Source organism: Globicephala melas, chromosome 4, assembly GCF_963455315.2.
Source record: "Globicephala melas chromosome 4, mGloMel1.2, whole genome shotgun sequence".
In the NCBI taxonomy this organism is placed as follows: Eukaryota; Metazoa; Chordata; class Mammalia; order Artiodactyla; family Delphinidae; genus Globicephala; species Globicephala melas.
Genome location: NC_083317.1, coordinates 94,012,098 through 94,038,673, shown reverse-complemented (window position 1 = coordinate 94,038,673; position 26,576 = coordinate 94,012,098). Strand labels below are relative to the sequence as shown.

Genomic DNA, 26,576 nt, shown 5'->3' with positions numbered 1-26,576 from the left:
GGATTCCAATGCCTGAAGAAAGGAAACCTGAGGCCCAGGAGTCAGTGAGAGGGAGGGAGGGGGGAGCACAGGAGGGAACGAGTCTCTCAACTCTGGTAGTAGTCTAGGAGGCAGGCTGCTCAGATCCAGGAAAGAATTCCCAGAAGCCGCCGTCCTTTGAAAATGGTGCTGAGTTCTCCAGGTGCACTTCTGATAGGCTGGCTGATGGGAAGGATGCACTTGCACAGAGGTCTGTGTTCACATGACAGTTGGCCTTCCTAAGGCTTGCTCAGGGAACCTCGGGGAAAGGTGAGCGTTAGTTTAGTTGATGCTTCAGGTGTTGTACATCACTGTTGAGTTAAGTAATAATTTAACCAAGTCCTAAAGGAAAGACAGTAAATTCTTTTCTTTTTTGGTTTGATTTACGTATATCATAAAATGATTATCACGACAGGTGCAGCTAACATCCGTCATCTCATATAGATGCAATATAAAGAAAGAAAAAAAGAAAAAATTTTCTTCTTGTGATAAGAACTCTTAGGAGTAAATTCTTAATAGCTGATGAAAAAAGTAGAGTTTAAAAGGATGTGAATTTATGGATACCTGTTCAGTATCTAAAGTGCTAGCATTTGACTGAGCTATTTTGAGAAGTGGTGTTAATTTCACACCACCATTCATGGAATCAGTGTTACTACATACTGTGCTCTTGGAATTGGGCCACTTACCACCTCAGTTGAATGTTCCTCTGTACCTAATCAGCATCTTTTTAAATTATAAACTGAACTCTTCATAGCAAAATACCTTGTTTTAAGTTAAAAATCAAATATAATATCCAGTATCTCAAGATTACTCATTAATGGTGTGTGAAGGAATTCAGCAAATACAATGGTGTATGTGGTAGAAACGCTGCCTTAAAATCTAATCAGGGGAACAACACACAGATAACCAGGTAAAGCGGAGGATAATGAAATGAGTGTCAAATATAGGTGCCCGCTCAATGTGGTTGGAGCACAAAGAAAACAGTTGCTGATCCTGAGCAGGGAGTCAGGCAGCACCGTACAGAAACTTTTCCTGAATTGGCCTCAAGCTGCCATGGGCCCCTCTGTGCTCAGTGTATCTGCCGTGAGGCCCCTCACGCATCTCTTCATCAGGCAGAGGTCATACCTTAATCATCTTTGTGTCCACAGCCCCTCACAAGTTAAGCTATGATGATTAAATGAATAAGCAAAGGCAACATTTGAACTGGGTCTAAAGGAAGTTTGTTAAAGGCAGGAAAGTGGGAAAGTCCAGAGCTAAGTCTCAGGGGCGTGAGAGGGGACGGCATGCTGAAGGGCGGGTCACAGCCGTCACAGGAGGAGCAGGCAGGAGAGTTGCTGCTAGTCTGGAGCCATAGCAAGAAGGGTCGAGTTCAATTCTGTAACAGTGTCTCTCCAGGTTTTTTTTAAAGATGTTTAATGCTGGTCTGCCATCCACTGTTGTTACCTGTATCAGAAACTCAGACTGTCTTATTCCCTTTGATTTTTATTTTTCATTCAACATTTACTAAGCAGCCACTAGTCACAGTTGAATATGACTTAGGCCTTCTCCTTAGGGAGTCCCACGGTCCAGTGGGGAAGGTAGGCAAATGCTATTAACATGATTAGCAATGAGTAGAAGAGATAGCAGCAAGGTGCTGTGGAACAGAGAGATGATAGGATATTTCAGGGAAGGCTACTTGGGGGTAGTGAGGCCAGCCTAGGGTCTTGAAGGATGAGTAGGAGCTTGACTAAATAATTGGTTAAATATATAATGGTGCTGTATCTATTTGGAACAGAGATGATATGGAGGGACCTCTGCTCAAAATGGAATGCGTGATAGACTGAAAAGGGAAACTCAGTATTCATTTCCATATTTATTATTCATGCTTTTAAATTATCTTATATTTTAATACCCTTTATTTAGATCAGATAGTGACAAAAATAGAAGAAAAAAAGATAGAGACTTAGTAGTTTAGACATCTCCGTCCACAGCCTACTCTAATCTACAGCTATAAAGTCTTGTATGAACGTTAAGCTTTAATGTATGTTTTAACTCTCATTTTGTTTTAATGTTATCCAGACCAATATCTAGAGAGCAACAAAATAAACTTTAGAAAATTAGAACATTAAAATGCATTGACAGATTTATTTTAAAGAATTAGACCGTGCATTAGATTAGGTTTCTCCAGAAACAGACTCTGAAACAAAGATTGGAAGGCAAATGGTGTAAGTGGGGAGGTGCCCCAGGAAGCACGGTTAGAGTAGAGACGTGAGATTGCAGAGGAGAAGCCAGTGCAGGGTCTGTTAATGAGCAGGTTACAGCTGCGGGCAGCTGGGGCTCAGTCCTGCCGAGTATGCCTGGGAGATAGTGTAAGAACGTGCTTCAGAGAAGCCCTAAATAAGAGGGAAAAGTTGGGGCGTTGAGAGTCCCAGATTCCTTTGTTCAAATGAAGCCTTGAGCGGAGGCTAAAGCAAAAGATAAAAGCAGAGCCTAGAGAGGTGAAACATCTCCACACATATTTCTGCCGTCTGTCAGCCTGGGCCATGGTTCCGTTTCCACCCCCCACCCCCACCCCCACCCCCGTACTGGGTTTTCCCAGGAACCTGCAGGACTTCGGGGAGCGTGGTTTGAAAGGTCTCGGCTTTGCAGAAGAGTTCGACATCAAGCAAAGCTTGGAGGCCGCTGGAAAGTACCTGTGGATGTGGGTTCCTTCCACATAATACGATGGCCATCATGGAGATTATTGAAATATGATGTTCAACTTTTTACCTTTAGAAAAATTCTCAAACGTGACATTATTTTTACTTTCTGGAGGACCAAGTGTGAATTGCATCAGACTTGGACATAAGTTTGCATAATAAGGACAGATGTTTTAGGAGCTATAGTTTGGACATCAGGACTTTGACAAAAGAATGCCATATAGGATGGGTGGGTTCTTTTTGGTAATTAAAGTAAATTTGTAAATTAAAATAAATTCGTTTTTCTTGAGTTAAATCTGAGCCATTTTAATGCTACTACTAATAATCACAAAATGTTCTGGGGAGAAGTGTAGTGTCTGATTCATGTTTTTCTTCCTCAGGTTTCTAATATTCAGGCAAGAACGGTTGTGTTGTCCTGGGCTCCCCCTGTTGGACTTTCGTGTGGACCCCACAGTGGTCTTTCCTTCCCCTACAGCTACGAGGTTGCTCTGTCAGACAAAGGACGAGATGGAAAATACAAGATAATTTACAGGTAGCGTATATTTCCATGTGTTTTTCTCAGCTGCCAAACGTGAAATTGCTGTTACTAAGGAGAAGAAAAAACAAAGGAAAAATTTAATGGCTTTGCAAATTTTCCTTTAAATAGTTCTTTTTAAGAATTAGTGATAATTGTAATGTCAAGAGTTAACTTTGTGCAGGGTAATTGCTAATCAGAAATGACTTTTATACAGCTATTTGGTGTTGGTCAAATATGTCACTTGGTTATGTTAGCTTGCCAGTGTAGTACTAAAGAAAAGTTTCCATTAATGTTGTCAGAGCAAAAAGTGAGCATGCCTCTTAGTTTTTACATATATCACGCACTTCTATGATCACCTCTTTTTAGGCTCAGACCTTGTGCTAGTCTTGTTTTTCAAAATTCTACGATGTTTCCATTTCACCCTCCTTCTTATCCTCTACAGTAGTTTTCCAGTGTGCAGTAAAGCTTTTCATTCGGAGGCTATCTTAAATCGTCAAAAGTTTAGCACACCGAATAAGGGATTATCCCCTTCCACTTTATGGACTCCCAGATATTAACCATTTAAGTGATTTATAGCTGTGTTCTAGATGTGATAAAAAATTTTTAGGGTCAAATCTTTTCTCTTTTGTAGTTGCTGGCACTGCTCAGATTTGCAGAGTCGGAAATCAGAGGCCATCTTGTTCTAACTACTTGTTTGACCTCTCTGTGACTGGCCCTGGGAACTACTGCCCAAACCCAGTGTAACATGGTCACACAAAGCCCACCTCTTCCTCTGCCAGAGAAGCTGCTTTTCTCTTCTGTTTCCCTGCTGCAGACCTCGCATCTCCCTAGCCCCATTTCTAATTCTTAACTTGCTCCAGGGACTTGTCTTTTTCTGGACAAAGAAAAGGGGGAAAGAGAGACAGACAGAGGGAAGCCCTTTAGTCACTCTCTCCTGTTGCCGCCACATAGGGCTCTGTCCTCTCTTCCTGGACTCCTACAAGAGTCTCCTCAGGCTCCTCCAGCATCCACTCTTGCTCTCCTCCCATCCAGCCTCCACGCTGCAAAAACAGAAGTCAGGACAAGCCTCCCCCCCGTGAGAACACTGCAGTGCTTTATCACTGTGCTTAGAATGTAGTCCTAACCCCTTGCTCTGGCTCACAACCATTGGGTTCTATTTTGAAAAGTCAGAATTGGTAGTGACCTTAGCAAAATATAGAGCACCATTTCCCCCAGCCCACCAAGAAACAGTTAGATTCTGTCAATGCGTGATGGTCATTGGTGGCAGGAGCTAGAGTCCCAAGTGCCCAGTGAGGCAGGCAGGTAACATAAGTGAGAAAGTACGAAGCTTGGGAATGAGGTGAACGGTGAACGGGAACACTCCTGTCTTCATCGATAAAGGAGCAGCTGCCAGTCACCTAAAGTAGGTTGTTGCATAAGGGAATGTAGGCCTAGATTTGCTGATTCCTTGGAATTTTTTTTAAAGGAAATGCTAAAAATCTGAATTATTATGTAAACCTTCCTAATGTTAAACTGATTCAGCAAATTCAAAAAACTTCAAAGATAAACTGCAAGTCAAACAACAGAACTGCACATGCAGGGTGTGGACATTGGCCTCCAGTTTGCAACTTTAAAAAAGTATTTTTATTTGAATAATTTCAAACTTATAAATGTTGCAAAAATAAAGAGATCAAGGAATATCTCTTTATTTTTTATCTCTTTATTTTATGCTTTACCCAGATTCACATATTATTAACTTTTTACCCTATTTGCTTTACTATTTGATTTTCTCTCTTGCCTTTTCTCTCCTCTTAATCTGTATTTTTTCCTATTAGTTTTATACATCATGGTCCTTTACTGCTAAATACTGAAGTGTGTTTCCTAAGATATTTTTTTAAATAGCTACAATGCCATTACTTCATGACTTTACATCAATACCATACTTTTATCCAATCTATCATCCACATTCCAGTTTCGTCAGTTGATGAAATAATGTCTGCGGTAGCATTTTTCTTCCCCTTGTAGGACAAGATCCATTCTAGGGTCAGATACAGCAGTTAGTTGTCATGTCTCTGTAGCCTTCTTTAATTTGGAACACTTCCACAGTATTTCATTGTCCTTTATGACACTGACTTTTTTTCCCCCAATCTTCTGCTTTAATAATGAAAACTGACATGTATACATACTTTTTCAAAAACAAAAGTGTTAAATATCACTAGCAGGGCAATAAGTTTAAAATTTTTTAAAAATTATGGCTAAATTGCAAACATACAGAAACATAGAGAAAATACTACAATGAACCCCCAGATAACCATCACTCAGATTTAACAATTATTAAGATCTTGCCACATTTGCATCATATCCCCTTTATTACTATTATTGTTGTTGTTGTTGTTGTTATTGTAGCATTTGGTAGCAACTCACAGATAACACATCAGTTACTCCTACATAGTTCAATATGGATCAACGTAAGATTTTTTTTACATAACTGCAATGTCATTAACATCTAGGAAAACTGACAATAATACCTGGCATCATTTCATACCTTGGTCATATTCAGATTTTCCCAATTGTCTCAAAAATGTGTTTTAATATTGATTTCTTCTTCTGGGACTCCAAATGAAGTTTACTCATTGCCTGGGATTGTTAGGTCTCATAAATCTATTTAAATCTAGAATAGTCTCCCTTTTTGGAAATGGAATAGCTACTTTATATTTTAAATTTTAATTTAAAAAATTTTTATTGACATATAGTTGGCATACATTATAGTTTTCAGGTGTATCTCCCATCTTTTTAAAAATTCTTGATCAGTTGCAAAAAGTGAATCACTTTTGTTACCAATCTGAATTTGTGGTATCCTTTAACTTAATCTTCCTCCCCCATATTTCTTATAAATGGACAGTTAGTTCTGGAGCTTGATCAGATGCAGGTTTAACATTTGTGGGAGGCGTTCATCAAGGTAGTTCTATGTACTTCCTCTTCCAGCACACTGGGGGGCAACAGTGTTTGGCGGCCTCACTGTGATTAAATCGTTTGGGAATTATCCAATGCTTTTCTTTTAAAATCTTATTTATTTATTTGAAATATAGTTGACATACAGTATTAGTTTCAGGTATGCTACATAGTGATTCAAAATTTTTATAGATTACACTCCATTTAAAGTTATCGTAGGCTTTCCCTGGTGGTGCACTAGTTAAGAATCCGCCTGCCAATGCAGGGGACACGGGTTTGAACCCCGGTCCGGGAAGATCCCACATGCCGCGGAGCAGCTAAGCCCGTGTGCCATGGCCGCTGAGCCTGCGCTCTAGAGCCCACATGCCACAACTACTGAGCCCGCGTGCTACAGCTACTGAAGCCCGCGCGCCTAGAGCCCATGCTCCTCAACAAGAGAAGCCACCGCAGTGAGAACCTGCGCCCCGCAACGAAGAGTAGCCCCCACTCGCTGCAACTAGAGGAAGCCCGCGTGCAGCAACAAAGACCCAACGCCGTCAAAAATTAATTAATTAATTAAAAAATATAAATAAAGTTATTATAAAATATTGGCTGTACTCCCTGTGCTGTGCATTACATCCTTATAGCTTATTTACTTTATACATAGTAGTTTGTACTTCTCAATCCCCTACCCATATCTTGCCCCTCCCCAGTTCGCTCTCCCCACTGGTACCCACTAGTTTGTTCTCTATATCTGTGAGACTGTTTCTGTTTTGTTATATTCATTTGTCTGTTTTATTTTTCAGATACCACATATAAGTGATAGCATACAGTGTTTGTCTTTGTCTGACTTATTTCACTAAGCACAATACCCTCCAGGTCCATCCGTGTTGTTACACATGGCAGAATTTCATTCTTTTTTGTGGCTGGGAAGATACTGACATTTGTGAAGAATACAGTTATGCCCACACACACCCCTCTCAGCTTTAAAAATTTTTTTAATGGGAACATTACGTGTTTTCTGGAATGTTGGTGGTTTCCTCATGATTAAGTCAAGGTTCTTCTGCAGCTTCTGGTCAAATAAATGGTTTTATTTTGTGTAAGAGAGCTATTTATCGGCATGCATCTGTAAGAGAGCTGTTTATTAGTATTGATATGTGAGGGAAGCAGATTGAGGTTTCTTGAAGAGAGTTGAGAAGTTGAAGCTATTGGGGTTCTTGCCAGGACAAGTCTGGGAGCCACCTTCAGCTGACAGCTGGTGCTGTTATTTACACTTACGTTTATCTGGGTATCTTTCTGTTCAGCTTGCTTCCTTATTTACTTATTTTTATGTAGTCATTTTGAAGAAGTGGTAAGAGATTTTGGAATTTTATTCATAAGTTAGCCTTGCCGTTTTCCAGGTCCAGAATGACACTATTTCAAGGAATCTCATGTGCTAGTCCAGAAGAATGATAATACCAAGCAGGAGAGTTTATTTCTGACTTAAGGTGGAAGTAGAAATAATAGTTCTTGAATCGCTATTGGTACCTGACCATGAGACCCAAATCCAAAACCTGTTTTATTTTTGAAACTGGTATCATTGACTAAGAAATGATTTTTCTTTGCAGCGGAGAAGAATTAGAATGTAACCTGAAAGATCTTAGGCCAGCAACCGATTATCATGTGAGGTGAGTATTGGGGAATTCAGATTGCTAAAATAAATAATATGCTCCTTTCTAAAAGTGTTTGGTTAACAGCACTTGCCTAACTAAAAGTGTCAGTACCTTTGCTCATCGGCCATTCCTTGATGTCCTACACTTGAGAGCATAGAGATTGGGAGTCCACAGATGTGCTTCTGGTAATAGAAAAGTAGATGATACCCTGAACAGAATTTAAAAATTATTTTTGCGAAGTAATTTTTATTTTACGTAGTCTCCTAAGATCCGTTGGAATGCGTGGTTTAATATATAATATTTTTTTCTATAAAGCAATAATTTTTTACCATGGGTATATCAGTTATTATAGACCTTCCATGTAAACTATATGTTCAGCCAGTATGACTAAATAAAGTCCTTCCCATGTTTCAAGTTTGGACCTAAAAGGCAATACGTTTTGAAGTAAGTAATGCAAATATCAAAATTATCTCTAGCAAGAGCTAATGCAGTTTTCCAAAACAACTCACATAGTTTGCTACCGAGTCTGAACTCTCTACCATGACTGCTCTGGAAGGCAGGGCTAGCTGATCTCAGGGAGAGACCCAGCCAACCACAGACCTGCGAGAACGAAAGTATCATCTAAGTGTTTACAGAGCTCACCTGATTACTCAAAGATACATCCATACATCCATCTGCAAACAGGCAGATTTTTAAATCTGAATGTGATCCATAATATCGTTTAAATTTTCATTTTAATTTAAACTTTCATTTTATTTAATTTTTAATTTGATCAGAAATTCTCATTTTATCTAATAGGGTGAACAACAACAAATTCTCCTTTCTTCAATTATATATGCATATATCAAGATTATGTAATAAAATTGCAACCGTCAAGCACACACCCTTTATTACACTTTCCAAAGGTTAATTCACACCACACGTTCCCTCTGTGGTGGAGTGGAGGCACGGTAGCCTAGCAGGAAGAGCATATGTTAATTATTAGGCAGCTTGAGGTCTAGTCTGGTTCTGCCCATCAATTGACTGTTTTAACTTTGGTCAATCACAGAGAATCCATGCCACAATTTTCTCGGTAACAAAAGTAAGGAAAGTAGGGGTGTGTTTAGATTATAATATCTTATTAGCTGCACAAGTGTTTAAAACTATGTTTAAAGCAATACATAAAAGAGCAAGGTTTTTACATTCAGTCATAAAGTGTATATCTGCTTAGCTATTGTTTTGTTTAGATGAACTCTGTTGCAACCATCTTTTCCTATTTGAATCAAAACTTTTGGATTTTGAGTGAATTAGCTTTAGCCCAAACTTATTGAACTTTTCACACCGTCTGTACAAACAAAAAGATTTGTATAACTTGTGAAGCTGAGATAATAGTTTAACCATTCTTTGAAATGGTCGATTTAACAACAAACCAGAAAATGTAACACCATATAGGTAGTCCTGTAAATGTTCTCCATTAGACATTGTTAACATGTGTTTCCTTTTTTCTCTTTTAATGTTCATTGTCACTGCTTTACTAAAGGTTTACTTTATTAATTTTCTGCTCATCCATGAGTTGACAATAACTTCTAAAAAAATTTTAAATGTCACAGTCTGCCCTTTATTTACTGTCCTATCTGTTGTGTTGCCCTTTGTATCTTTTCAACGCCTCTTACAAAGGGTAAACTTGAGAATACTTGCTCATTAATTCTTTTTATGTATCTTACGAACACCTTAAACTTCTGGGCAGATGAAAGGAATAATTAATGGATTCCCCAAAAGACATAGGAGCATGAGGTAGTTACCACCTAGAGGCCTCGGATCCAAGACTTCCTCCTAACACATCGGGGATCCCACCCTTGTGACATATTTGACACTTGTGTGACACCACACATAAAGAGCCTAAGGCACCACCAGCGGTTACTTGGTCTAGTGCTCTGCTGGCCAGAGAGATGGAAAATTCTCCATCTCTTTGATCCTGATCTCTTTACTTTTTTATACAGCAGGTTCTCATTAGTTATCTGTTTTATACACATCAGTGTATACATGTCAATCCCAATCTCACAATTCATACCACCACCACCACCACCACCCCCCGCCGCTTTCCCCCCTTGGTGTCCATATGTTTGTTCTCTACATCTGTGTCTATTTCTGGCTTGCACACCTGTTCATTTGTACCATTTTTCTAGATTCCACATATATGAATTTATATATTTGCTTTTCTCTTTCTGACTTACTTCACTCTGTATGACAGTCTCTAGGTCCATCCACATCTCTACAAATGACCCAATTTCGTTCCTTTTTATGGCTGAGTAATATTCCATTGTATATATGCATCATATCTTCTTTATCCATTCGTCTGTTGATGGGCATTTAGGTTGCTTCCATGACCTGGCTATCGTAAATAGTGCTGCAGTGAACATCGGGGTGCATGTGTCTTTTTGTTTTTTCCACATCTTTATTGGAGTATAAATGCTTTACAATGTTGTGTTAGTTTCTACTGTACAACAGTCAGCTATATGTATACATATATCCCCATATCCCCTCCCTCTTGAGCCTCCCTCCCCCCACCCTCCCTATCCCACCCCTCTAGGTCGTCACAAAGCACCAAGCTGATCTCCCTGTGCTATGCGGCTGCTTCCCACTAGCCATCCATTTTACATTTGGTAGTGTATATGTGTCAGTGCTACTCTCTCACTTCATCCAAGCTTCCCCTTCACCCCTGTACCCTCAACCCCGTTCTCCACATCTGCCTCTTTATTACTGCCCTGCCACTAGGTTTATCAGTACCACTTTTTAAAATGTCATATATATGTATTAGCCAACGGTATTTGTTTTTCTCTTTCTGACTTCACTGTGTATGACAGATTCTAGGTCCATCCACCTGACTACAAATAACTCAATTTCGTTCCTTTTTATGGCTGAGTAATATTCAATTGTACATATGTGCCACACCTTCTTTATCTAGTCATCTGTTGATGGATATTTAGGTTGCTTCCATGTCTGGCTCTTGTAAATAGTGCTGCAATGAACATTGTTGTATGTATATCTTTTTGAATTACGGTTTTCTCAGCGTATATGTCCAGTAGTGGGATTGCTAGGTCATATGGTAGTTCTATTTTTAGTTTTTTAAGGAATTTCCATACTGTTCTCCGTAGGGGCTGTATCAATTTACATTCCCACCAACAGTGCAAGAGGGTTCCCTTTTCTCCACACCCTCTCCAGCATTTGTTGTTTGTAGAGTTTCTGATGATACCCATTCTAACCGGTGTGAGGTAATAATACCTCATTGTGGTTTTGATTTGCATTTCTCTAATAATTAGTGATATTGAGCAGGTTTCATGTGCCTCTTGGCCAACTGTATGTCTTCTTTGGAGAAATGTCTATTTAGGTCTTCTGCCTATTTCTTGATTGGGTTGTTTGTTTTTTTTTATATTGAGCTGCATGAGCTGTGTATGTATTTTGGAGATTAATCCTTTGTCCGTTGATTTGTTTGCAAATATTTTCTCCCATTCTGAGTTTCTTTTAGTTTCCTTTGCTGTGCAAAAGCTTTTAAGTTTCATTGCGTCCCAGTTGTTTATTTTTGTTTTTATTTCCGTTACTCTAGGGGGTGAGTAAAAAAGATCTTGCTGTGATTTATGTCAAAGAGTGTTCTTCCTATGTTTACTTCTAAGAGTTTTATAGTGTCTGGTCTTCCATTTAGGTCTTTAATCCATTTTGGGTTTATTTTTGTATATGGTATTAGGGAGTGTTCTAATTTCATTCTTTTACATGTAGCTGTCCAGTTTTCCCAGCACCGTTTATTGAAGAGACTGTCTTTTCTCCATTGTATATCCTTACCTCCTTTGTCATAGATTAGTTGACCATAGCTGTGTGGGTTTATCTCTGGGCTTTCTATCCTCTTCTGTTGATCTGTATTTCTGTTTCTGTGCCAGTACCATATTGTCTTGATTACTGTAGCTTTGTAGTATAGTCTGAAGTCAGGGAGTCTGATTCCTACACCTCCCTTTTTTTCCCTCAAGATTACTTTGGCTATTTGGGGTCTTTTGTGTCTCCATACAAATTTTAAGGTTTTTTGTTCTAGTTCTGTAAAATATGCCATTGGTAATTTGATAGGGATTGCATTGAACCTGTAGATTGCTTTGTGTAGTATAGTCATTTTCACAATATTCATTCTTCCAATCCACGAACATGGTATATCTCTCCATCTGTTTGTGTCATCTTTGATTTCTTTCACCAGTGTCGTATAATTTTCTTAGTACAGGTCTTTTACCCCCTTAAGTAGGTTTATTCCTAGGTATTTTATTCTTTTTGTTGCAGTGGTGAATGGGATTGTTTCCTTAATTTCTTTCTGATCTTTCGTTGTTAGTGTATAGGAATGCAAGAGATTTCTGTGCATTAATTTTGTATCCTGCTACTTTACCAGATTTATTGATTAGCTCTAGTAGTTTTCTGGTGGCATCGTTAGGATTTTCTATGTATAGTATCATGTCATCTGCAAACAGTGACAGTTTTACTTCTTCTTTTTCAATTTGGATTCCTTTTATTCCTTTTTCTTCTCTGATTGCCATGGCTAAAACTTCCAGAACTGTGTAGAATAATAGTGGCAAGAGTGGCCATCCTTGTCTTGTTCCTGATCTTAGAGGAAATGCTTTCAGTTTTTCACCATTGAGAATGATGTTTGCTGTGGGTTTGTCATATACACCCTTTATTATGTTGAGGTAGGTTCCCTCAATGACCACTTTCTGGAGAGTTTTTTTTTTTTTCCTGCGGTACGCGGGCCTCTCACCGCTGTGGCCCCTCCCGCCGCGGAGCACAGGCCCTGGACGTGCAGGCCCAGCGGCCACGGCCCACAGGCCTAGCCGCTCCGCAACATGTAGGATCCTCCCGGACCAGGGCACAAACCCACGTCCCCTGAATCAGCAGGCGGACTCCCAACCACTGCGCCACCAGGGAAGCCCTCTGGAGAGTTTTTATCATAAATTGATGTTGAATTTTGTCAGAAGGTTTTTCTTCATCTATTGAGATGATCATATGGTTTTTATTCTTCAATTTGTTAATATGGTGTATCACATTGATTTGCATATACTGAAGATTCCTTGCGTCCCTGGGATAAATCCCACTTGATCATGGTGTATGATCCTTTTAATGTGTTGTTGGATTCTGTTTGCTAGTATTTTGTTGAGGACTTTTGCATCTATATTCATCAGTGATATTGGTCTGTAATTTTCTTTTTTTGTAGTATCTTTGTCTGGTTTTGGTATCAGGGTGATGGTGGCCTTGTAGAATGAGTTTGGGAGTGCTCCTTCCTCTGCGATTTTTTGGAAGAGTTCGAGAAGGATGGGTGTTAGCTCTTCTCTAAATGTTTGATGACATTCACCTGTGAAGCCATCTGGTCCTGGACTTTTGTTCGTTGGAAGATTTTTAATCATAGTTTCAATTTCATTACTTGTGGTGGTTCTGTTCATATTTTCTCTTTCTTCCTGTTTCAGCCTTTGAAGGTTATACCTTTCTAAGAATTTGTCCATTTCTTCCAGGTTGTCCATTTTATTGGCATAGAGTTGCTTGTAGTAGTCTCTCAGGATGCTTTGTATTTCTGTGGTGTCTGTTGTAACTTCTCCTTTTTCATTTCTAATTTTATTGATTTGAGTCCTCTCCCTCTTTTTCTTGATGAGTCCAGCTAAAGGTTTATCCATTTTGTTTATCTTCTCAAAGAACCAGCTTTTAGTTTTATTGATCTTTGTTATTGTTTTCTTTGTTTCTTGTTCATTTATTTCTTCTCTGATCTTTATGATTTCTTTCCCTCTGCTAACTTTGGGTTTTGTTTGTTCTTCTTTCTCTAGTTCCTTTAGATGTAACGTTAGATTGTTTATTTGAGATTTTTCTTGTTTCTTGAGGTAGGATTGTATTGCTATAAACTTCCCTCTTAGAACTACTTTTGCTGTATCCCATAGGTTTTAGATCATCGTGTTTTCATTGTCATTTGTCTCTAAGTATTTTTATTTCCTCTTTGATTTCTTCAGTGATTTCTTGGTTATTTAGTAACATATTGTTTAGCCTCCATGTGTTTGTGTTTTTTACGTTTTTTCCCCCTGTAATTTATTTCTAATCTCACAGCATTGTGGTCAGAAAAGATGCTTGATATGACTTCAGTTTTCTTAAATTTACCGAGGCTTCATTTGTGACCCAAGATGTGATCTGTCCTGGAGAATGTTTTGTGTGCACTTGAAAAGAAAGTGTGTTTTGTTGTTTTCGGATGGAATGTCCTATAAATATAAATTAAATCTATCCTGGTCTGTTGTGTCATTTAAAGCTTGAGTTTCCTTATTAATTTTCTATCTTGATGATCTGTCCGTTGGTATAAGTGAGGTGTTAAATTCCCCCACTGTTATTGTGTTACTGTCGATTTCCTCTTTTGTAGCTGTTAGCAGTTGCCTTATGTATTGTGGTGCTCCTATGTTGGGTGTGTATATATTTATAATTGTTGTATCTTCTTCTTGGATTGATCCCTTGATCATTATGTCGTGTCCTTCCTTGTCTCTTGTAACATTCTTTATTTTAAAGTCTATTTTATCTGATATGAGTATTGCTACTCCTGCTTTCTTTTGATTTCCATTTGCATGGAATATCTTTTTCCATCCCCTCACTTTCAGTCTGTATGTGTCCCCAGGTCTGAAGTGGGTCTCTTGTAGACAGCACATCTATGGGTCTTATTTTTGGTTGGAACATTTAATCCATTCACGTTTAAGGTAATTATTGATATGTATGTTCCTATTACCATTTTCTTAATTGTTTTGGGTTTGTTTTTGTAGGTCCTTTTCTTCTCTTGTGTTTCCCACTTAGAGAAGTTCCTTTAGCATTTGCTGTAGAGCTGGTCTGGTGGTGCTGAATTCTCTTAGCTTTTGCTTGTCTGTAAAGCTTTTGATTTCTCCGTTGAATCTGAATGAGATCCTTGCTGGGTAGAGTAATCTTGGTTGTAGGTTCTTCCCTTTCATCACTTTAAATATGTCATGCTACTTCCTTCTGGCTTGTAGAGTTTCTGCTGAGAAATCAGCTGTTAACCTTATGGGAGTTCCCTTGTATGTTATTTGTCATTTTTCCCTTGTTGCTTTTAATAATTTTTCTTTGTCTTTAATTTTTGTCAGTTTGATTATACTTTGTGTCTTGGCATGTTTCTCCATGGGTTTATCCTGTGTGGGACTCTCTGTGCTTCCTGGACTTGGGTGGCTATTTGCTTTCCCATGTTAGGGATGTTTTTGACTATAATCTCTTCAAATATTTTCTCAGGTCCTTTCTCTTTTCTCCTTCTGGGACACATTATAGACGCGAATGTTGGTGTGTTTAATGTGGTCCCAGAGGTCTCTTAGGCTGTCTTCATTTCTTTTCATTCTTTTTTCTTTATTCTGTTCCACAGCAGTGAATTCCACCATTCTGTCTTCCAGGTCATTTATCCGTTCTTCTGCCTCAGTTATTCTGCTATTCATTCCTTCTAGTGTATTTTTCATTTCAGTTATTGTATTGTTCATCTCTGTTTGTTTGTTCTTTAATTCTTCTAGATCTTTGTTAAACATTTCTGACATCTTCTTGATCTTTGCCTCCGTTCTTTTTCCGAGGTCCTGGATCATCTTCACTATCATTATTCTGAATTCTTTTTTCTGGAAGGTTGCCTATCTCCACTTCATTTAGTTGTTTTTCTGCGTTTTATCTTGTTCCTTCATCTGGTACATAGTCCCCTGCCTTTTCATTTTGTCTGTCTTTCAGTGTGGTTTTTGTTCCACAAGCTACAGGATTGTAGTTCTTCTTGCTTCTGCTGTCTGCCCTCTGGTGGATGAGGATATCAAAGAGGCTTGTGCAAGCTTCCTGCTGGGAGGGACTGGTGGTGGGTAGAGCTGGGTTTTGCTCTGGTGGGCAGAGCTCAGTGAAACTTTAATCCACTTGTCTGCTGTTGGGTGGGACTAAGTTCCCTCCCTGTTGGTTGTTTGGCCTGAGGCGGCCCAGCTCTGGAGTCTTCAGGCCCTTTGGTGGGGCTAATGGTGGACTCTGGGAGGGCTTAAGCCAAGGAGTACTTCCCAGAACTTCTGCTGCCAGTGTCCTTGTCCCCATGGTGAGCCAGAGCCACCCCCTGCCTCTGCAGGATACCCTCCAACACTAGCAGGTAAGTCTTGTTCAGTCTCCTGTGGGGTCACTACTCCTTTCCCCTGGGTCCTGATGCACACACTCCTTTGCGTGTGCCATCCAAGAGTGGAGTCTCTCTTTCCCCCAGTCCTGTTGAAGTCCTGTAATGAAATCCCTATAGCCTTCAAAGTCTGATTCTCTGGGAATTCCTCCTCCCATTGCCAGACCCCCAGCTTGGGAAGCCTGACATGGGGCTCAGAACCTTCACTCTAGTGGGTGGACTTCTGTGGTATAATTGTTCTCCAGTTTGTGAGTCACCCACCCAGCGGTTATGACTTTATTGTGATTGCACCCCTCCTACCATCTCATTGCGACTTCTCCTTTGTCTTTGGATGTAGGGTATCTTTTTTGGTGAGTTCCAGTGTCTTCCTGTCAATGATTGTTCAACAGTTACTTGTGATTCCGGTGCTCTCTCAAGAGGGAATGAACATATGTCCTATGGCGCCATCTTCCAGAACACATCGCTTTTAGTATTTTTAAAAAATTCTTTCCTAAGAAAAATGTCTACATACAGTCCCAATTGTAGTTACTTTGCCCTGGCTCTTCCACAGTCCATATAGATCATTCATTCCCTTTCCCTATACAGCCTTTCATTTTTCAAGCTAGAGAATACTCTTAACACTTCCAGCCCCTACGTAGAGTCAGTCTCTTCTGCCTTGAATTGCTTTGGGAGGCACCTTGATGACATAGTAGGCAGACCTTGGAATTTGGAATTAATGACTCAGGCACTTACTGAGGGTATGTGATTAGGCAAGCCATGTAAGCTTCAATGTCCTTGTTTTCTCATTAATAAAATGAGGATAATAACGATACCAGCCTCAGAAAGATGGTGTGAGAGCAAATGAAATATATGTGCAAATCTATTATAAATCTGTAACACCTATAAATGTTTTGTTTGTTTTGTTTTTCCAAAGTGGTTGCAGATTTTCCACACTAATAATAAAAAGGACTTCATGATGGAGTTTGACCATACCACTCATTATTTTATTGAGATAAAGATATATCATAATTGGAGCTGAAAAAAGCAGAGCAAAAATCTCTTTTTATGATGCAGTTAACATTCTCAAAATCTTAGTTCCAGGAATGTAAGCTTTTATCAACACAGTAGCCTCAAATATAATTTTAAATTTAATAGTCACCTATAAGGCCTCAAAAAGCTACATGGAAATATTTCCTAACTTTTCCACAACAGAAGCTCCAAACGAATTCCATTACTGTACACCTGCAAGATGAACAATTATATTTATTACCGTTTTCATTTGTACATTACCAATTTAGAAAGTGTCGCCTTATAGGAAGTCTGGAGAGCCAATGATAAAAACACATGTTTCTTGTAGCAGTGTCAAGCAGGCTGTATTCTCCTTCTAGTTGTTAATAGTGCACATTGACAAAGGCCTGCAGAAGTCTCTGTTCAGATCACTCTTCCGTAGAGTGAAAGGTTTCTTTCTCAGCTCAGGTACTGACATCTCACCTAGGGCTCCTTTCTTGATGCTCTTGGTTTTGCTATTCTGATTTCATCCCCTTCACATTGCTTGCTTGGTATCTTTATGGAATTCTTTTTCTCATTTTCAGTTTTTTCCTCCCTCCTGTTAGTGAGTATGGTCAGAGTTCACCAGTCAGATACACAACCATTTTTTAAAGTAGCAGCCTCTCAGTCATGGAGTCCTGTCATTGAACTGTATAGTGCTTGGCATCAGTTCCTAGGCAAGAAGAGTTCTTGAATTCTACTTGCCATCATCTCACTGTTATTGGGAATAATTTATTAAGAGACCAGTGGCATCCTTGAGACGGTGCTATAGGTTATGTGTCTGTAGCTGTTCAGATTGGCGCTTGCTATGCCCTTTAGTCCAAATTCCACATTGAAAATTGTATCCTGAGACATTTCAGGTTTTAAAGATTATTTTCCTCACTTTTTGCTATGTATTTTCGTGTCATTGCTCCACATCTATCTGACCACTTTTTTTTTTCTCCTAGTGATTGAGGAAAGTAATTCATCAATAATTCCTCTATTATGTTGATTTAAAAAATTTACGTGTTGGGTCCTGGGTTATTTTTATTAGAGTCATCACTTTTATATTAGTTTCCCAGTTCTTACACAGATTGCTTTTTTTGGTTTAATGTTGGCTGAATGTTTAAAAGGAATCAATTTGTAATTGTCAAAGTGTATTTATTCAGTGTTTCCATATAGGGTATTTTGTTATGGAATGACGCCACCAATGCAGAATCTCCTCTGTGTCTGTGTGTGTGTGTTGAGGAAGAGAGAGGAATGAGAAAAATCCAACACATACATACATACAAATAAATAACATTCTGTTTTATAATACTTAGGCATAAGTATGTAACTTTACAATCACAAACATTTATATATTCATTTATTTATACACATACAAAGAAAAGCATATTCCTCTTTTTTTTTTTTTTTTTTTTGCGGTACGCGGGCCTCTCACTGCTGTGGCCTCTCCTGCCGCGGAGCACAGGCTCCGGACGCGCAGGCCCAGCGGCCATGGCTCACGGGCCCAGCTGCTCCGCGGCACGTGGGATCCTCCCGGACCGGGGCACGAACCCGCGTCCCCTGCATCGGCAGGCGGACTCTCAACCACTGCGCCACCAGGGAAGCCCGCATATTCCTCTTTTAATTGGTAGTTTTATAATTAATAGTCGCATTGAAACAATCATTTTACTGTGAAAGTCAAGAATTTATATTTTTATCAATGATAGGATAATCAGGAATTTGAGTGTTGGAATGGATAGCAATTTCAATGCAGAATTTGAGGCCGTTTTCCAGTTATTGTCATAAACAATTTGGCAAAGAGGTTGCCGAGAGATGATATCATGTAATAACATTTCCCAGAAAAATTATGTGATGAAACAATCCAAAAATATGTGGTTGACCAGCTCAGTGTGGAGTTATGAAATAGGTGTTATTTTATTTTTTTTTAACATCTTTATTGGAGTATATTTACTTTACAGTGGTGTGTTAGTTTCTGCTTTATAACAAAGTGAATAAGCTATACGTACACTTATATCCCCATATCCCCTCCCTCTTGCGTCTCCCTCCCACCCTCCCTATCCCACCCCTCTAGGTGGTCACAAAGCACCGAGCTGATCTCCCTGTGCTATGCAGCTGCTTCCCACTAGCTATCTATTTTTTATTTCGTAGTGTATATGTGTCCATGCCACTCTCTCACTTCCTCCCAGCTTACCCTTCCCCCTCCCCGTGTCCTCAAGTCCATTCTCTACGTCTGCGTCTTTATTCCTGTCTTGCACCTAGGTTCCTCAGAACCATTTTTTTTGGTTCCATATATATGTGTTAGCAAACGGTATTTGTTTTTCTCTTTCTGACTTATTTCACTCTGCGTGACAGACTCTAGGTCCATTCACGAAATAGGTGTTATTGACTAGAAATTACAGCTCCTGGTATGTTACAGACGTGCTGGAGGAAAGGGGAGGCAAATTTCTGAAATTCTTGGAGCACCTGTTCCATACACATTTAGTTGGTACTTAAACTGAAACAAATGTGCAAACCCAACACAAGATTAGTTATATCCTTAGAAAAGTGTATTCCTCTTTGCTGGTATAAATGCTAAAAGAACTGAATTGTTTGCTGATATATTTAACTTAGGACACTCGTCCTACTCCACAGATCTTCCTGTCATATCGTGGTATTTAGAGAAAACACATCACCATCGTGTGAGAAACATGATTGCAACATTCTTCAAAATGTAATGTCATTTACAGAGACTTTTCTGTGAAAATTACTGGTAAAAGCGGAGCAGGTAGTTATTACAGTTATTAGTTGCTATCTGTTTACTGAACAATTTGAATTGACAGATGTAATCATGAGGTACTTAGATATCATGTCAAGTTTTAGGTACTGAGTGCAGCACATTTATATTGCCACGTGAAATAGATCTTGTTTCCTTTGCAGACAGACTTTTTACAAGTGCAGAGCATTGACTCCTCATTTAGACAAACTATAACATTCTCTGAGTTTAAAGACAAGGGCACTAACTCCTGCAGACCTGTACAACTGTCCGTCCTCAAGTACCCCAGATTTTTACTTGTGCTATCAGGTTCCTTCGTTCCTACTGTCATCCTCCCAACCTGGCTGTCAGGAGCCTCCTTCTCTCGTGTTTCTCTAGCCCGATAAGTATGGATTTGTGACTCCAAGAATCTCATTGAAAAGAAAGAATGAACTTGACTGAGTCTAGCTCTCCCCAGATAACTAACTGCGGTCTGCTAGTCCTTGGCAGGCTCTTTCCCTACCTCCTCTCCTCTGCTCTGTTACCCAATGGATTTTTGGTGCTGACTGTTTTTGTGGATATTTAGGACTTGGTCTGTCTGAGTATAGTCTGAATTCATAAGCAAATGCCTAGTGACTGCAACATGAGATACCTCCTGGGAACGGAAGGGGGGAAAGAGGATTGGGTAAAAGGCAGCGAAAAAGCAATCTCAATTCCGGGGAGCAGTAGGGAGTGGTGGGGACTCTGAACTGGACAGCACTTGCCCATCTAAAGGGGGAGCTGCTCTCAGTTTCATTTAATTCCCGTCATTCAGGTCTGCAGCTCAGTGTTGCTAGAACTTCTGGTTTTTAAGAGAAGGCAGAGGTTCATTTTTTTAAACGAGAGATCTCCATTTTTTTTTCAGCATTGGCTTAATTTTTAACTTTGTGTTTCTGAAGATTTCAGTTATAGTCAAAAGTGGACAGTAATTTAATGAACTCTCATATACCCACCACCCAACTTTTTATTTCCTTGGTGCCTTCTGCTACGCCCTCCCCCAACAGTTATTTTGAAGTAAAGTCTGGTCATCATGTTATTTCACCTGCGAACCACATTACCATCATCACACACCCCATGCCCATCCAAAATAAACAAAAATGGTAAATTCCTTCATGTCTTTAAAATCCAGACACTGTTCCCATTTCCTCAACTGTCCTAAAAATGAAGGTTTTATTTCTTCAGTTTGTTGTAATTGGAATTCAGATGTGGTTTGAGTATTGTGTTTGGCTTATAGCTCTTACATTTCTTTTAAGCTATAGGTTTTCCCTCCATCCCTTTTTTCTCTTCTTGCAATTTATTTGTTGGAATAAATTTTTTTTTTGTCCTGTAGACTTTTCCACACTGTGAATTAGCCTGATTGTATCCTGTAGTGTTGCTTAATAATGTTCTCTCCATGTTTCCTATAAAGCAGTGAAGAGGCTTAATCAGATACAGGTTCAGTTTTTCTGGCAGGGATTTTATAGATAGTGGCATGGTCTCTCATTAGGAGTGCATGTCTCTTTTTTGGTGATCGTTGCCTATGTCCTTTAATTCATAGGTGGCAGTAATATTTTAAAACACTATATTCCTTCCCTCCCCCCACACGTATTTTGGGCAAAATACAGTCGATAAGCCATCAGTTGGAGAATTCAACGGATCTGTTAAAGTTCAGGCTGGAACCCTGCCCATGTCTGGAACATTCTGTGATTCATTTTTAAGGAACTTAATGCCCAGTGAACCTGTCCTGATACACGGAAATGATCTTGCCAACTCTCCTGTTTCATTTTCTGTTATCATGTTCCTACTTACAGTGAATGCAAAAAGGAGCGTTTCTGTCATCAGTTTGGGTGAAGAGCATCCTAATGAGAGGTATCTTTTGTTTGGATCAAATATCACGGTGTCCTCCCCTAAGGCAAACAAGTCAAATATCCAGTAAATATGTATCTTACCTTTTAGAATGGAAGGTAGGCATGTCTGTTAGGACTCTCGACTTGCATGGCCTCTATAAATATTTTGTGGTGGACTTCAGGTGTATGATTTTTAAAATCCTTTCTCCTCAGTTAGGTCCTATTTTCCATAATGTTATCTGTAGCTGTTATTTATTCATTGGGTAGAGTGAGGGGAAGTGGATTGCAGGATGAATAGGACAGTAGGGAATATAGTATAGCAGTTTAATCTCCATGACTGAGTACAATTGATCCAACTTTCTAGCTGTGTAGCTTTGGGAAATTTACTTCACCTCTCTAGTCTGAGTGTTCTTCTGTCTTTAATGGCAGCTCATAAAGAGTTGTTAAGAATTAAGGACTTGATGTACTTACAAATTCTGAATAGCTTAATCCATGCATCTTCTTTAGGCAGCAAAGATTCCTTTGTTGTCTTTTTAAAAGAGTATGTTTTCAAGGTTTCTTTTTAATGCCCAATATTTAAAAAATGAAAAAGTAGAAAAGAAGATGGTAAAAATCAGCATAATCCTATTTTGTGCTATTTGAAAGGAGTGTAGTTTTATAATAGTGTGTTATATGCTTTTTTTTTCACAGCTTCTCTGGAGAAATCAGGTCCATATGTTGAGTATTGAGCCAGGCATTTTAATGTGCAGAATGCACATCCTTAATCTTGGCTCCAGGTGTAAGAGTTAGATGTTCACATGGATAAACTGTACCTGAACTGTACCATGTTTTTAATGAATTAGAAGAGAGATGCATTTGGCAGTAGCGAGCCTGTTTCTGTGTGTGAAATGTCCTTATTTCTACCTAAATATCTGCAGTATTATCAACAGTTCAAAGATGATATCTACTTTGTTGTTTGTACTTCTACCTCTCTCTCTCAGTTTGTGGACTCTCATCACTGCTTCTTGTCTCCTTTGGCCCAACCGTTATCTGTACTTTTAGCCTTTTTCCAGACAAAGTCAACCAGAGAGTGCCTTGATGGATTTTCGAATATATACTTGGAGGCCATTTTGGGGAATAAGTATATTTCCTTATTGAGCATATTCTTTTCCGGTCAGTAGACTCTGCCTGTCTTAAATGGGGCTGGGTGGCTCTGACAGTTAGTGGGAGGAGAGAACGCATTGAGGCACATCACCTGCTGGGATGATTTTCCCCTGAAAACGCTGACCATAGTTAAGTCAGGACAAGACCAGTAAAGAGGCATAAGGGTCATGGTGTGTACTACATAAGAAGTTCTGTTCTCTGTGGAAGGTCCTGGGGCAAAGCTGAGATAAAAACCCCGTTCTTCTGTGATGGGCCTCTGCCACTGACGGTATTTGTCTGTCTGTTTTCAGGGTATATGCTATGTACAATTCCGTAAAGGGATCCTGCTCTGAGCCGGTTAGCTTCACCACCCACAGCTGCGCACCCGAGTGTCCTTTCCCGCCTAAGCTGGCACACAGGAGCAAAAGTTCACTAACCTTGCAGTGGAAGGTGGGTAGCACAAAGTGGCGGGAATATTCTGAAGTCTGTAGCCATTTGAAACGTTTATTTAGCAGTATTCCAGTTTGGTGATGGTGTTTCATTTTCTGCATAGTGACTATGTGATATCAAAAGTTGCCGTCTCTATAAAAATTGGGCAAAAGAATGGGAGAGGGAACTGTGAAATCAAGTTTTAGCTTTCTTTTCAGGGTCATGAGCAACACTTTATAAGTGATACAAATACTTAAGACACCTAAATGTCATCACTTTCTGATAGTTTAACTCATTGCAGTAGACATTTGAGGACTTGAGTAAAACATTTTTGTGAAGAAAGATTTAGAGATAAAGTAGGTTTATGGGTCCATTGGCTTCTTTCAGTGGTGACTCTGCAATGTCTAATATTTAAAACTGCCTAGAATGTTTAGTGTTCTAAACTACATTAAGGTTTCATTAATTTTGACTAATTAGGCCTTAGGTCAGTTAGGATTACTAATTATTTTTTTAACATCTGAATCATGTAGTAGTTTTCATGAAATACAACTTTTTGGCTACAAATAACTCTCGTTAAAGAGAGGTCCTTAAAGTAGTATATCATTGACTTATCAGTCACAGTTGTGTGTTTGTAAGAAAATAGTAGATTATGTTATCAATCTCTATAGTAATTATTTCTGTATATTTATACTTTAAAATATAGTTCAAAACGTAAAATTTATAGAGGTAGAGATAATAAAGATTTGTGGTATTGGGGGAAAACACTGATGTGCAGGTAAGATGACCAGGGAGATTCCTTATTGGTGAACAAATACTTTGTTCTTTTGTTCTTAGACCAGAGGGTCAAATTTATCTTGGGAGTTGATAAAAGCAGTTGAGAGTAGTGGTTAGCAACAAAGCATGGACTTCTGTAGACCCCTCTCGTAGCCAGTGGCCAACATTGAGTGTGTTATTTGGACAAAGGCAAAGTTGTAGAATCTGAACTATTTTATTTTCCTTCCTGGCTTCCAGGGATAATCCAGGTCAGTGATTCCCTACCTTTTCAGAGTTTTAACACCCAACTGGTCATCATTGTTTAAGTCCTTGGAGCATATACGTCCATTTTAAAATGTGTTCTGTATTTATACATATACGTATGTAAATATATCTTAAGGAAAGAGTTAAAATCCATTTTGTTCGGAAAGTATAAGAAATCTTAAAGATTACCAGAGGGACCCTGGGGTCTTATAAACCTAAAGTTGGGAATCACTGATACATACTCTGCTTAAAACCTGGATGAAATTCGGGCCTCAGGCAGACCAGCAACTTCTAGAAAAAGATTTCTTACTAGGAGGAAAATGTTTCACAATTTCTTTCTCCCTTTATTTAATTGTAAATCAGAAGCGGATTATTGTTCCATTCAGTTACGTGCAAACTTGAAAGTTCTGGATTCAGTTCAGTTTTCATGTTCTTAGAACAGATTTTCCAATAACGGTGCTCCAGTTGGGGGTACAAGGACAGGGCGACCATGCTCTGGCTGCCCCCCTGTCCTTGAAGCCACCAAGACACTGAGAGAGCTCAGGGCCCTCTAATGTCATCCAGTTAGCGCCAGGAGATAGGGCAACACAAACACCAGGGGCTGTGTCCCCACCCTCAAGGAATCAGGGACTCGGTGGTGGGGCAGGACATCAGAAAGGAATATATGAGCATCATAAATGTAGTTCTTACCTGAGAAATGGGTTCTCAGCTAAAACCTTGATTTTGTCCGTTATTTAGACCTTTAAATGTAACCCTATCCTTTCTCCCAAATTGAGCCCACAAAAGCCTGAAATTACAGTTTAGTAGAACATACATCACTCACGTGTAATTGGGGCTTGGAACTCTAAGATTATATGACTCAGAAGAAAGAAGGAGGAAGGAAGGAAAGGCCAGGGTGAAGAGTTTCTTTATTAATTAACTAATATTTACTGAGCCCTCGATGTTAATACATTTATTATTAACAATAATAATGCAACAGCTACTGTTTACTGACGGCTTCCTGTAACACCGGGGCAGTTTAGTAAGTGATTTACATATATTCTCCCAATTCCTTATCACACCCATCCATTCTTGGAATAAGAAACTAAGCATTGTTATTAAGCAACTTACATCAGACCACTTGTGACAGACAGCCGAGAGGGGCTTCAGTGTAGCTCTGGTGACCTGGCTGCCTTTGCTGGGAGCAGGTCACCACATTCTATGGGGCCCTGGCTCTTTTCCTGGGAAGAGCCAGGCCCAGGTGCGTTTGTGCTTGGGAGACATCATCCTACTACCTTAGTGCTGTGAGTGACTCCACAGTAGCACCCCCTTCTGGCAGCTCTGACCCTACAAAGCACTCTTTTCTCCAGAGTTCTTTACTCCTCTTCCCATTGTCCAAAGCCTGCTTTCTCAGTAAAGCAGATCTCAGCATACTTTTAGGAGGAAAGCAAATGATGAAACTTCTTTTTGCTAATATGCTAAGGGCTAATTGCCCCTGGTAATCTATCCAGGAGATCCTGGTTTTTCTCATTTTTTAAAAAAGGGCAACCTTAATGCCACAGAAGGCTTTCTAATCTTAAACTCTTAAAACAACAAAAACTGTATGGGGGAAGTTACAAAAATATGGACTTTAGACTCTTGAACCTAGGGTGGGTCAGCTTTATCTTATCAGACCCCAAACAGTGTCTGTGTTTCTCCCCTGTCTTTTTTCTCCTCCACCCTTGAATTTAACCTGCCTCTTAAAAGTTTTATCCCCGGAGGAGGAAGTAGGGCACCAGGTGAATGTAAAGGTAGAGGTGGTGGGGAAGGGGGGCTTGGCTGTTCGTGGGGTACAATTTATTAATAGTGGGGCACTCTCTACTAGCTGACTTGTAATAAAATTGGTTTTGTGATAATGTTTGAAGAAGCAAATACAGGAGGTATCCAGGGTTATCCCCCTGCAGGGAGAGTACAGTACTAGCATGGACATTGTATTTGAACCAAGTGGAGAGCTCATAACTTTTAACTGTGAACAACTTTCTCTAATCTCATTTTATTTATTTATTTTTTTAGGCACCAATTGACAACGGTTCAAAAATCACCAACTACCTTTTAGAATGGGATGAGGTAATCATATTTTTATGTTCATCCATCTAAAACACCTTTTAAAAATGAAATTGCTGAACAAATGTCATTTTATTCTTTTTTGAAGATATGCTAAACACATGGAAAAAATAATGTAAGTAGAGAAAAATTTAAACCAATAGTTATTGACTGTGGAAAATGAAGATGGACTGAAGTGTAGTGAATTGTGCATTAAAACATATTTACATGACTTATTTGCAAGACATGCTACTGAAAGAAAAGATAGGATCTTATCTATTTTGGAGACCCTAGTGTCTGACCAAGAATTGACTTATTTGTTATCTTGAGTGCCCAGGGCCAGCCTGCATAGATGGTTTCCATAAGGTAAACCACACTGCAGCCTGGGAAGCCTAGTTTGTTTCTCTGTGGGA

The 26,576-nt window shown here is 39.3% G+C and overlaps 1 protein-coding gene across 3 annotated transcripts in view; it reads left to right on the top strand.

The window, feature by feature from the left end:
• Positions 1-26,576, top strand: part of FNDC3B (fibronectin type III domain containing 3B) — a 352,410-nt gene that overhangs the window by 251,862 nt on the left and 73,972 nt on the right. For all 3 annotated transcript variants that reach the window (XM_030863564.2, XM_030863519.2, XM_060298416.1), the window contains 4 exons: positions 3,077-3,228; positions 7,731-7,790; positions 22,968-23,106; positions 26,134-26,187. In XM_030863564.2, the coding sequence (XP_030719424.1) occupies positions 3,077-3,228; positions 7,731-7,790; positions 22,968-23,106; positions 26,134-26,187 (405 nt within the window). The remainder of the gene's footprint in view (positions 1-3,076; positions 3,229-7,730; positions 7,791-22,967; positions 23,107-26,133; positions 26,188-26,576) is intronic.